The following is an 11,759-nucleotide window of genomic DNA, read 5'->3' as shown; positions in this document are numbered from 1 at the left end:
TGGGTCAGGACTGTTTAACAGCAAAAGGAGACCAACACGATATCAGGCAGGTGGTCATAATGTTCTGCTGAGCTGTGTTTTTAAATATACATACAGGTAGTCCACAACATTAATTGAGATGTGTTCTGATGACCCCATCGTACTTTGTAAATCTAGTAAGGCGAGACATGGCCTAGCCAGGAGTCTTAAAGAATGGTGATCATTTTGTTAAATTATTAACAAATTACAGTTGATAATTTAGCGTTACGCAGCACTTTACAGTACCGTGACGTACAGACTTTACGGTATATACTGTATATACATTTACCTGAAACACGAAACATATAATTATATACTAATATAAACTTTTTCTCCATTTCTGTTGTATTGCTATAGTGAATGTCCTTAATGAAACGCCCCATCCAGACAGGCTCGCCTTCATTTTTCATGTCCATCAATACGCCTGGAGTGCATCTGGGTTCCTTATATAATAATCTCTCCATCTCACCCCTTTACAGGTGCCATGGAAACGAGATCTTCACCGTTATTCCTTTTAGCACTCAGTGGACTGAAAGGAAAGTCTGACTGATATTTCTTGCTGTAATGATACTCACTATACTGCTATGCAGTAGGTTTGATTGCAGGCGGTGCTGCGGGTTTCAGGCGTGCAGGAGGTGCTGTTGTTACAGTCACTAAAAAAACAAAAACAAGAATTCATTCACATTCACTAATGAAATGGTAGAACTATAAAGAGAGGATTAAGAACTCATAAGTTCTGGTTGGTTCAGCTGTCCTCAGACATTCCCAAGAAAACCCCCGAACATTTGATAAACATGTTAAACCTTTGTCTGAAAAAATCCTATACATGGAACCAGAAGCTTCTCACCTTCTTAGCATCGTGTTGTTTCCCAAGTCAGCAGGATCAGAAACAGAGTAATGTTCTCTGAAAGACCAAAAACACACTTATTTTAAACATCTCAGATTCTGGCTACAATTCATCCAATCCATAGTCTTACTTCGTGCTGTTAGCGCCATCGGGGTCAGCCAAGAGCGGAAACCCGAGAGCCGGGTTCAGGAGAAGTACACTGAGATACCACCAAGGGAGCATGCTGAGTCGCCTAGGACGTGTGCACTTACTGCATCCGATGTGGACTTTATTTATATGTTTAGATCTTTCCCACGCTTTTCATCTCCTTGCAGTTTCCCAGGCCTTGATGGATGTTTAGGGGGGAATCATGGGGCAGCACAGTCCCTGGCAGCGACAATGTTTGGATAAGACAAGACTGACCCATCCATGACCTGCATTCAGAATGTAATCGATGATGCTTTGGTTTGCTGGGAGAAAAATCGCCTTTTATATACACTATATTACCAAAAGTATTGGGTCACCTGGTCATTAATGTGGTATGAGATTTTTAAGCATTGCAGACATTTAGTCCCAATTAGCTCTCATATTTCCCTCCACTCCTCTGGGGAGATGTTCCACTAGATTTCATGGAGATTTGTCAAGATTAATTCAGCCACAAGGGTGTTAGTAAAGTCAGGTATTGATGTAGGTGAGGTGTTCACTAAAGGTGTTCAAAGTGTTTTAAAGAGATAAGATCAGGGCTCTGTAGCAGGACGCTTGAGATCTTCCACTTGTGCAACTGTGCAAAGTGCTTAGTCTGTAGTTTGAGCACTACAGGAGGCTCTGTACAGCAAACTGAAAGGATTGCTTCAGATTTCTACTTCCAAAGTGAAAGAGTTGGTGGAGATGGTGAAAAGCTGTAGAAAAAGGTTAAGGAGATGGTGAGAAGCTGTGGGAAAAGGTGAAGGAGATGGTAGAGGTGGTGAAAAGCTGTGGAAAAAGGTGAAGGAGATGGTGGAGATGGTGAAAGGGTGAATGAGATGGTGAAAAGGTGGAGGATGTGGAGGCTTTAGTGTTCAGAGAGACCAGAAGAGCTTCAGGGAAATCAGATTGTGTGCATCTCAGTCACTTGAGCTCTGGTTCCTACAGAAAAACATTTGTATCTGCAATAATTTAAGCACTAATTAATAGAAATACTGATCTACACTTGAAAGTGATGTGCAAGAACCTTCAGCCCATCGAGGTTCTTCCTCTTCCTCAAATTTGTTGTGATAAATGGAGGTCAGCAAGTTGAAAGGCAGCAATGATTGACTACATATTGATTGTGTTTGAATGGAAATACGTTCATCTGGACACATATTAACTACATTCAGCCTTGTGCTGGAGGCTTTTGAAGGACAGGCGTGTCAGGAGGCAGATCTTTGTACATGATGGATCGGGAGCATGGGTTAGCAAGATTAGCCATGTGTGTGTTTTGCCTCTGTAGTGTCACATAATTTGTTCACAAGTTTTTATTAATGTACCTAATTTTAAGGACTTCTACACCATCCTTCACTCTTCCAGTTTCAAAGTTTCCAAAGGAATTTATGCCAGAAATTATTGCATAAAAATAATCAAGATATCATTATACTGTAAAAGAAACATGCAAATATATGCTAATTACCAAATTTTTATTATTTATTGCAACAAAAAGCAATATTATTAGCAGGAATCTATCTATCCATCCATCCATCCATCCATCTTTTGTGTCTTCTGCAATTATCTATAAAGTGAATAATAGTTTCACTTCACACTTCAGGTCTGTAGGTGGCGGTGTTGCGCTTTAAACTGAACAACATCGAGTATAAAAAAAAAAAAAAAAAAAAAAAAAAGAAACACACCGAAGAAGAAGAAGACGACTAGGAAGCAGGAAGTGCATCAGCAGGCGTCGAATAACAAGAAGAAGAAGAAGAAGAAGAAGAAGGAGGAAGCTGAAGCTGAAGCTGAAGCTGAAGACGACGTTAAAAAATGGAGAAGCTCGTAGAGATCGCGTAGGAGAAGAGCTCGCGTTCCACCCGAGAGTCAGCAGGAGAGCAGCTGAATATCTGCCCCACTGCTCCATATTAACCCTTTTAACCCCCCTACCCTGTATTTCCCACCCCGCTGCTCCTGTCCTCTACATCCTGTAGGTGAGTAACTTCACCTTCTCACTCCCTACACAAGTGCACTACTGAGGGTGTGAGACTGCGGCACGTGCACTCCGTCACAGTGCACTCTCTGTACAATAAAGAGGTAATTAGGATTCAGCCCCTGTTTGGGCCGCGATACGGCGATACTTTCGGTTTGATATCGTTTCCTGTTTGTGTGGCAAAAATAACACATCATTTACAATATAGCTGTAAAGATATTTAACATTTAATATGCTAGTTAGTTAGGAAGCATACCTTATTTTTCCTGTCTTTCCAGATAGTGTGTGTGGGTGTGTGGGTGTGGGTGTAGGTGTGGGTGTAGGTGTAGGTGTACTTCTACTTGTTTTTTAGTGAAGAGTGAAGTGAAGAGTCTCTTGTAGCTGTGTGTGTGTGTGTGTGTGTGTGTGTCCGTGTCCTTTAGGAGCGATGGATAAGACCCTGAGCAGCAGTGCGGCAGTGGTCCAGGTGTGTTTCCCCAACGTGCGAGCACAAGTGCTGGACAACCTGAACCGCCAGCGAGAGGAAGGACGTCTGTGTGATCTGTCCATCCAGGTTCAGGGGCAAGTGTTCAGGGCGCATCGGTGTGTGCTGGCAGCGTCCTCGCCGTACTTTCACGACCAGGTGTGTATCTCATCCCACCCCTACATCCACACACAATCCCTCCTGTTCTGTTCTATTCAGAGATACAGCAGTTATAAAGATGTATAGTGCCTATGTTTTGTTTTTTTCCTTTTAATTATAAGCCAGTGGTAAAGGAAATGCTCCATGTGTCTTCTTGAGGAATCAGCCTCAAAAAGGAAACCATCCTCATCATCAAATATCCATCATTTACAGTTCCACCACTGGTGTACTGTTTCAGTGACAGGTGATTAAATGCAGAAATTGTAGTCCTGAACCATTGTAGCAGACTGTTGATATTAATTCCAGTCCAAATGTATCTTCAAGTTCTTGAGTTGTTTGATAATCTTTAGGCTGTTAATGTGGAACCATCCTCACACAGAGTGGTCTCCAATTAAAGAGAACTTGATCCAGAGGTCAGGTGTCGAGATGATTCGACAGAGAGAGAGAGAGAGAGAGAGAGAGAGAGAGAAAAAAAAAGGATTGTTTCCTCATTGTTTCCTTAATGTTTAAAGACACTGTACAGTGTGATCAGGGTGTAAGTAGGGACTCCTGCAAGACTCGCTCTGGCAGCAGAACTAAAAACGAAATCCAGAAGGTAACACAGACTTGAGGATCTCTGGAATAAGAGACGACCCACCACACCACCATCAACAAACCTGAGTAAACGTAAGAGAGTGAGGGAACGACAACATACAAATATCCCAGTTCACCAAACACTCTATATACATTATCCCTCCAGATCTGCTCCTTTGCATATGAAACTTACTTACTCTGTTTTCAGCCCAGACTTGTACACTGAGACTGTGCCTGAGTCCCGAACACTAACTGGAAGGCTGTTCAATTACTGTAAGCCTTTGTAGGAGAAATTTTGCCTGCACCCCGCTGTAGTCTTTATTATCTATATAAAAATAAAAAGCCTCCACCTTGTGTTTACGTAGGCAGTCCCCCCCCCCCTCGTCCCTCCAGCCAGTCCCTCGTCCCTCCAGCCAGTCCCTCGTCCCTCGTCCCTCCAGCCAGTCCCCCCCCCCTTGTCCCTCCAGCCAGTTCCCCCCCCTCGTTCCTCCAGCCAGTTCCCCCCCCTCGTTCCTCCAGCCAGTTCCCCCCCCTCGTCCCTCCAGCCAGTTCCCCCCCTCGTCCCTCCAGCCAGTTCCCCCCCTCGTCCCTCCAGCCAGTCCCTCCCCTCGTCCCTCCAGCCAGTCCCTCCCCTCGTCCCTCCAGCCAGTCCCTCCCCTCGTCCCTCCAGCCAGTCCCTCCCCTCGTCCCTCCAGCCAGTCCCTCCCCTCGTCCCTCCCCTCGTCCCTCCAGCCAGTCCCTCCCCTCGTCCCTCCAGCCAGTCCCTCCCCTCGTCCCTCCAGCCAGTCCCTCCCCTCGTCCCTCCAGCCAGTCCCCCCCCCCTCGTCCCTCCAGCCAGTCCCCCCCCCCTCGTCCCTCCAGCCAGTCCCCCCCCCCCTCGTCCCTCCAGCCAGTCCCCCCCCCTCGTCCCTCCAGCCAGTCCCCCCCCCTCGTCCCTCCAGCCAGTCCCCCCCCCTCGTCCCTCCAGCCAGTTCCCCCCCTCGTCCCTCCAGCCAGTCCCTCCCCTCGTCCCTCCAGCCAGTCCCTCCCCTCGTCCCTCCAGCCAGTCCCTCCCCTCGTCCCTCCAGCCAGTCCCTCCCCTCGTCCCTCCAGTCAGTTCCCCCCCTCGTCCCTCCAGCCAGTTCCCTAATTCAGCCACCTATTCACCCCCACCCGTACTGCCACCCAGCCCAACAAAAATACATTATGGTTAGGTTTAAAGACCTCCTGGTTGAATCTTTAGTTCCAATAAATCTGTTATGGTGGAGTGAATACTTTTGCACTCAGGCATTTTTTTCACATAAATATTTTTTTTTAAATTCAATGTAGTTGTTTATCCCTATAAACAAAATTTCAAAACACCCAAATCCCCTTAAATTCAATCACATTTTCTTGTCTCAGTGCTGCCAAAATTGGAAAAGCCCAAGCAGGCAGCTTAAATCCAGGCCGTTTTCTGCGTGTCCCCCTCAGGTGCTGCTGAAGAACGTGAGCACGGTGTCTCTACCGTCTGTCATGGACCCTCTGGCCTTCGAAAGCGTCTTGAATTCAGCCTACACGGGCCAGCTGAGCATCGTGCGCGATGACATTGTCAACTACGTCACAGTGGCCAGCTTCCTGCAGATGTGGCACATTGTGGACAAGTGCACAGATATCCTTAAAAGATCACGATCTTTGACCCAAGCCAGCTCGGGTGTAGAGTCCGGCAACTCTAGGCACCAAAGCCCCAGCAGTTCGGATTGCTGCCTGGCTGAAACCGACGAGCAGAAAAAGCCCCTTGGAGGAGAATGTGCCACTCTTCCACCTCTGGCCACCTGGAGAAGGCCACAGCAAGTGCCCCAGCAGGGCAAATGGGGCAAATCCAGATTGTTTCTGCCACCCCAGCACAGAGCAGAGTCTCCCCCGTCTGGGGAATTAGTGCGGCCGTGTAGCCCTGAGGCTGCGAACGAAAAACGCAACTGGATGCGCTCTCGTCTCCGGGATAACAGGGAGGTGGACGAGGATGACAGGAGGCGAGGGGAGAGGTGGATGGAGGCAGATGAAGGTGTGGGGGAGGAATCGGAGTTGGAGGATGAGGAGCGACGGGCCGGTGAGTGGAGCGTCTGCATCACTGCTGTTTAACTTTAACTCGTGTCCACCAGGGGGAGCTCGCACTCTCTCTCTTTCTCTCGCTCTCTGTCTTTGTGCTTTCTTTCTTCTTCAGAGCGGATCAGACATTTTCTGCACCGCGAGAGTGTGTGTGTTCGTTGTTGTGTATGTGTTTTTACAGTCTCTTCTGCTCTTCTCCTTCAGGAGGCTGTGGCTCAGGGGCAACTCTTAAAAAGGAGGGAGAGACGGGGGGAGAGGGTAAAGAGAGGGGCAAAGATCAGGACGAAGGGTTTCTGCCGGCAGCTCAGGACGCACAGGAAGTGCTGGTTTCTGCTCACTGTTCCCTTTCTGCACGCGCTCAGTGGCAGCCGGCAGCCGATTGGCCGACGGAGCAGTGCGCAAAGTTAATGGAGGATGGCGACAAGGACGTTGAGGAAGTGGACTTCGGACGATTTGCAGAGGGAGGATTTGAGGGAGAGACCTATGACGAGATCGAGGACGGGACTGGACAGGTTTCTCAGAGGCCTTTGCTTCCTGTGTCTCCTGGCAACGCTGGAGGTGGAGTGGACTTTGTGCTAGGGCCTTCAGAGCTTTCGTGGACATCAGGTGCCCTCTCATCCCCGTCTGTCCCCCCTTCCTCCTCTCCCGTGCCCTCCTCCTCGTCTCCGCCCTCCCTCACACCCTATGCAGGCAAAGTGCACTTCTGCCACTGCGGTAAAGCCTTTACCCTGAAGAGCATGCGAGACCGCCACGTCAAGATGCAGCACCTAAACCTGCGCCCCTTCGCCTGCCCTGTCTGCGCCAAGAGTTTCAAGATGAAGCACCACCTGACCAAGCACGTGAAGACACACGGCGCTTTGCGGCCTTACGAGTGCTCCTTCTGCGGCAAGAAGATCATCTGGAGGGACAGTTTCCTCAAACACCAGGCACGCTGCCAACACCTCGCCAGCAGGTCAGCTTGCGCCGATGAGTCCGGGCAGGATGAGACGGAGATGGAGTACGAGGGTTTCCCTGGTGAGGGACAGGTAAAGATGGAGCAAGCGGAGCATGATGGAGTTCAATTGGATCACGTTCTCAAGGAGGAAGATGGAGGCAGCTACACTTGATCATATCGATAATAAAATGATGTGATCCTGTAGATGTAATGAAACATCTTCATGGCTTCATAGTCCAGCAGTGCAAGACAACATCAGCTGCTCTTTTTCAAATCTTCATCAGTGTTGTGATCGATCGAGTCCTATCTTGACCCCGCAGAAGAAACTTCTAAAGACTTTACACATCATATCCTTTAAGGTCCAGGTTCGAGAACATTTTTAAAAAATATAATTTATTGTGCAGTTTTAGGCTTTAAAAGAAATCCCTGCTGAGTGCTTCATCCATCATCAGGGTTCCTGAGGAGATCAGGAACAGTGTATCTGTTGTATCTACTGCTGTGGTTTTCGTGTTTTACTTTTCAATTTAATAACTTTTTTTAAGAGTGAGTTCAAATTTTTCTTTTAATTGCGATTTCTTTTTTGTTTTTGAAACATGTAAAGTGGATTTTTTGTGCTTTCTCACTGTGAGTGGGTCAATAATGAAATGCAAACGATCACTAATTAGACCACCGGATTATTATAAACACGTTCCCGTTGTATAGTAGTTCATTAACCCGACAAATGAAACTCGGGTGTGGGTGAGTGTGAGCGCCGTGAAGGAAGGAACTGGGAGGAACATGAGTGCTAGCTTATTGCTTGAGGTGTTGGACTTTAGATCAGAGTTCAAATCCCAGCCTCACCAAGCTGCCACTCCTGGGCCCCTTAACAAGGCCCTTAAACCATCCACTGTTCAGATGTATGACAGAATAAAGGCATGTCGCTCACATTACAATACATAATGTACCAACATGGTGGTGCAAGTTTTGAGATGAATAAAACTTGTGTTTGCTTGTTTTCAAGGAAACTACTTTTTAACATTTGTGAGTGTGTGTATAGAAACATTTATCTTTTTACGTCAAATTTTACGCCTGTATAATCAGATCTGCCGTGTTTTGAGTGCGCTAGTCTGAGGTAATACTCCAAAATATGCCAAAATGCACAGTCTTCTTGTTTTATTACTAATAAAACAACTGATAAGACGATCAATATATGCATCTTGAATGACTGATTAGGAGTTGATTAGAACTCACTTATGTTAGCCGATACAGGATTGAAGCCCCACCCCCTTTACCTCCCCCAGTTCTAGATTGGATAAGCTGGTGCTTACAGTAAATGGGAACATTTGAAGTGTATTATTGTGGAATAAAATCATATCTTCTCTAACATTAGACAAGTGTATATTTGTTATAAAAAGTTTATTTATTCAAGGTGCTGGTAGAGATTTTAGCCTCGAACAACGGCTAAAGCATCAGAGACGTCACCTTCGAGCTGGACTTCATATCACTTCTAGTCATTGTTGGACTTCTGATTAGAAGGCCATGAGTATAAAATCTCAGCACCACCAAGCTACCACTGACTGGCCCTTGAGCAGGCCCCCTAACCCTCAGCTGTATGTTGCTTTAGATAAGGGTCTAAAAATCACGTGAAGACACGCCCTGGTATAACCTCTTAAATAAAAAAATTAGGATGTGCTGATTTTACTTGCTGAGGGTTTGACCCATCATCTCATTTTATACAACACGTTTTCAAAACCATATCAGATCACCATAAAATCCGAAGCGGTCTGAACATTGAACATGGTGTATTTAGCATAGGCGAGTGGTGTCATATCCGGTTACCACCGTATTTGCAGCAGGTATGTGTAGAACTTTTTACTGTGAGCACCCCAATGCATCACCGATGGTCTTATTTTGTGATTTTACTTATTTATTTATATTTATACACTGATGATATTCATCAATGTTCTGATGCAAAACCAGCAATGGTGTAAGATTGCTGAAAGGATGTCATCATTTCTTTTTTTTTTTAATGGAAGCTGTTTGATGTTGATTGATGGAACACAGGGTAGAGTGTAGAGCCAAGTGTAGAGATTATATGTAAATAAAAGTGAGTAAAATGACTTCTTGAGCAACGATGGCCAGTGTGGGATGTGATTTGGCTGAGGAACCCAAAAGGAAATATGAAGAGTATCATGGCATAACTGATGATTTTATTTACAGAGATTTGTTGTTTAACCCAAAACGTAAAACATTTCCTGCTGTTTGTTTTGATATCTTCATATGAGGGTCCAGGGTATAGTCAGTGTTTAGAATGAGTTTCTGGACTTCAACGCATGGGACATCGGTCATGCTGAAGGTCCAGTTACTGTCCAGATACGAAGTGTAAATAACTGCACAAAGCAGACACCAGAACCGACCTAATGAAGAACATGCAAGGTTCCCCCCTCCAAACCATCCCAATCCAGGCATAGTTCTGGAAGTTCATCATGGGCTCCACTTTCAGAGCCAGAACAGGATGAAATGGAGGATTTTAATTTATTAATGACTTGTCACGTAATGAATTTGCTTGTACACACACACAAGTGCTTGATTACACACTGAATAAACATCCACAATGAACAAAATGTTCCTCCAACGGGTTTCATTCTTCTCATTCCCACAGGATTGTTAATTTCTGAGTTCTAACTGGACAGAAAGTCACCATTTACAGGTTGTAATAATGTTTCACAGGGACTTGTATAGCGTATACCACACATGACCAGTTTCTGTTAACATTTTGGTCTCCAGTTTCAGCATTTTGTAACAAGTCAAAGGGGAAAGACGTAGCTTTTTCTACATCTTCAGGACAGAGAGAAAATGCAGGTGAAGAAACGAATATAAACTCTGTTGATCTTTAATAATTAAAGCTCCATTCTACTTCAATTATTTTAATAGCACAAACCCAAACTCATTCATATTTATCATCTACAATCATATTTATTGTAAATTGTTTACAGAAACATGTTATACATTGCCTTATTAGCATCTGAACACTTAATTCTACGTCCAAACTCCAGAAGGATATAAAATATAATGTGTATATGTATATATATACATATATATGCTCAGAGATCCCTGTAGTAACAGATCAGGATGCTAAATAGAGGATTCTGTGGAAAATATTAGTCACCTTTTATCCTTTTACAGACTGGTTTCACACCATCAGTTACCTACTTTTTTCTCTCAGATTTTTATTATTGCAAATGTGTGCTCTAAAATGCTTTATTTTGATTATAAAGTATTTGTGTAAGAGGATAATGGCGCTAATAATATACAGCTAACTAACACTAGCTTGTTACCATTACAACCACAGAACCGGGACCTGGTGAGAGGAAATGACAAAGTCTCATATTTATTCACAGACGCTCCCCACCTAACAAACGAGTTACGTCCCGAACGAGCGTTCATACCATGAACTTGTTCGTAAGTTGTTACTATGTTTGTTATTGACTACGCGGATCTCTAACGGTGTAAGAGCTATAAATACTGTCAAATAAACAATAAAATATACTGAAACTAATCGAAATAATTAAAATACTGTATACAATATGGTTATAGTTGACGATTAGCTCGCGGCGGCTATCCTCTGAACAAATTTCACTTTGAGGACAGGTTTGTTCGTAAAAGTTTGTAAAATGAATGTTCGTAAAGTAGGGTGCATCTGTATTCTATGTTTATTTGTTTTAATAATAATGATAATAATAATATGGTTATTATTATATATGTTATTATTGATATTTGGATGAATACATCATTTTATAGGAAACATTTTATTTGTTAGCTCACCACTGACACAACGCTGGTCAACGCTGACCAGATTAGACCAGATTTGAAGTAGCAAGTGATTGGCTGGAGATATCGAAATAACACGACCTTTAATGAACAGGATTCATGTGTGTCTAAAATCATTAACACTTCCACTAATTCATTATTTCACTCATTTGTGCATTCTCTTATTCAGTCCTTCACTCGTGCACCTATTCCATCATTCATTCGTTCACTTACTCACTGTTTTACTCATTCGTGCATTCACATATTTAGCCATTCGCTTGTTTAGCATTCAGTTGTTTACTAATTCATTCATTGACACATGACTGGATCACATACAATACATCATAGTAGAGTCGCAACTCCATTTCCTCCTTTCAACCGCTCAAACGTCAGAAGTCTAGACTGTGATTAAGACGTTTTTCGACAGAACCACCAGATGCACTTCCTCATTAGCAGCTTTTTAATAGAACAGGAGGAACAGAAGGGACCATTTTTACTATTTGCGTGTGTGTGTTTGAGTTTAAAGAGACTTCTGTAAAATAAAACGTATCTGCATTGCAAGTTCTTACCCAAACAAGTCTTTAAAGCAATACGGAATACAAACTGTGGACATTTGACGCTTTGTGAGAAGTGTACAGACAGAGGGATTAAAGCGCCGCTGCATCTCTCTCTTTAGGTAGAGAGAAATCCCACTGCACCACTTTCAGGAGGTTGCTGAAAGGCATCGTGGGTAATATATAAAACAACCAAAAGGACAGTATCTCATAAAAACCCTCCTTTTTTA

General features: G+C 44.3%; 2 protein-coding genes and 1 long non-coding RNA gene across 6 annotated transcripts in view; 1 reads left to right on the top strand and 2 right to left on the bottom strand.

Moving 5' to 3' along the window:
- slc39a7 (solute carrier family 39 member 7) overlaps positions 1-11,759 on the bottom strand; it is a 267,579-nt gene that overhangs the window by 217,110 nt on the left and 38,710 nt on the right. The gene's annotated exons all lie outside the window — the stretch shown is intronic.
- On the bottom strand, positions 538-1,140 carry LOC310728962. The gene is made up of 3 exons (XR_014534406.1): positions 996-1,140; positions 866-922; positions 538-671 (listed from the first exon to the last, which is right to left on the bottom strand). It is a non-coding gene; the product is annotated as an uncharacterized lncRNA (long non-coding RNA).
- On the top strand, positions 2,703-9,789 carry zbtb22a (zinc finger and BTB domain containing 22a). Of its 4 annotated transcripts, none has more exons than XM_083546783.1 (5): positions 2,710-2,994; positions 3,416-4,033; positions 4,094-4,782; positions 5,306-6,253; positions 6,457-9,789. In XM_083546783.1, exons 4-5 carry the CDS (start codon positions 5,680-5,682, stop codon positions 7,356-7,358), a joined length of 1,476 nt encoding a protein of 491 aa, XP_083402909.1. In that variant the 5' UTR covers positions 2,710-2,994; positions 3,416-4,033; positions 4,094-4,782; positions 5,306-5,679; the 3' UTR covers positions 7,359-9,789. The 4 variants fall into 4 exon arrangements, with proteins under 4 accessions (XP_083402908.1, XP_083402909.1, XP_083402910.1 ...); XM_083546784.1 differs by having other exon boundaries at positions 4,094-4,786; positions 5,285-6,253; XM_083546782.1 differs by lacking the exon at positions 4,094-4,782 and having other exon boundaries at positions 2,703-2,994; positions 3,416-3,615; positions 5,638-6,253.

Source organism: Silurus aristotelis, assembly GCF_946808225.1.
Source record: "Silurus aristotelis genome assembly, chromosome: 7".
NCBI classification, from domain to species: Eukaryota; Metazoa; Chordata; class Actinopteri; order Siluriformes; family Siluridae; genus Silurus; species Silurus aristotelis.
The sequence above is the reverse complement of the archived record's forward strand: the minus strand, read 5'-3'. Positions and strand labels throughout refer to the sequence as shown.

Bases quoted from the DNA above. Each gene is read 5' to 3' on its own strand.
- zbtb22a (XM_083546782.1), top strand. From the start codon at position 3,421: ATGGATAAGACCCTGAGCAGCAGTGCGGCAGTGGTCCAGGTGTGTTTC. The intron at 3,616-5,637 runs GTGTGTATCTCA...TGTCCCCCTCAG, and splicing joins CGCCGTACTTTCACGACCAG to GTGCTGCTGAAGAACGTGAG. The intron at 6,254-6,456 runs GTGAGTGGAGCG...CTTCTCCTTCAG, and splicing joins GGATGAGGAGCGACGGGCCG to GAGGCTGTGGCTCAGGGGCA.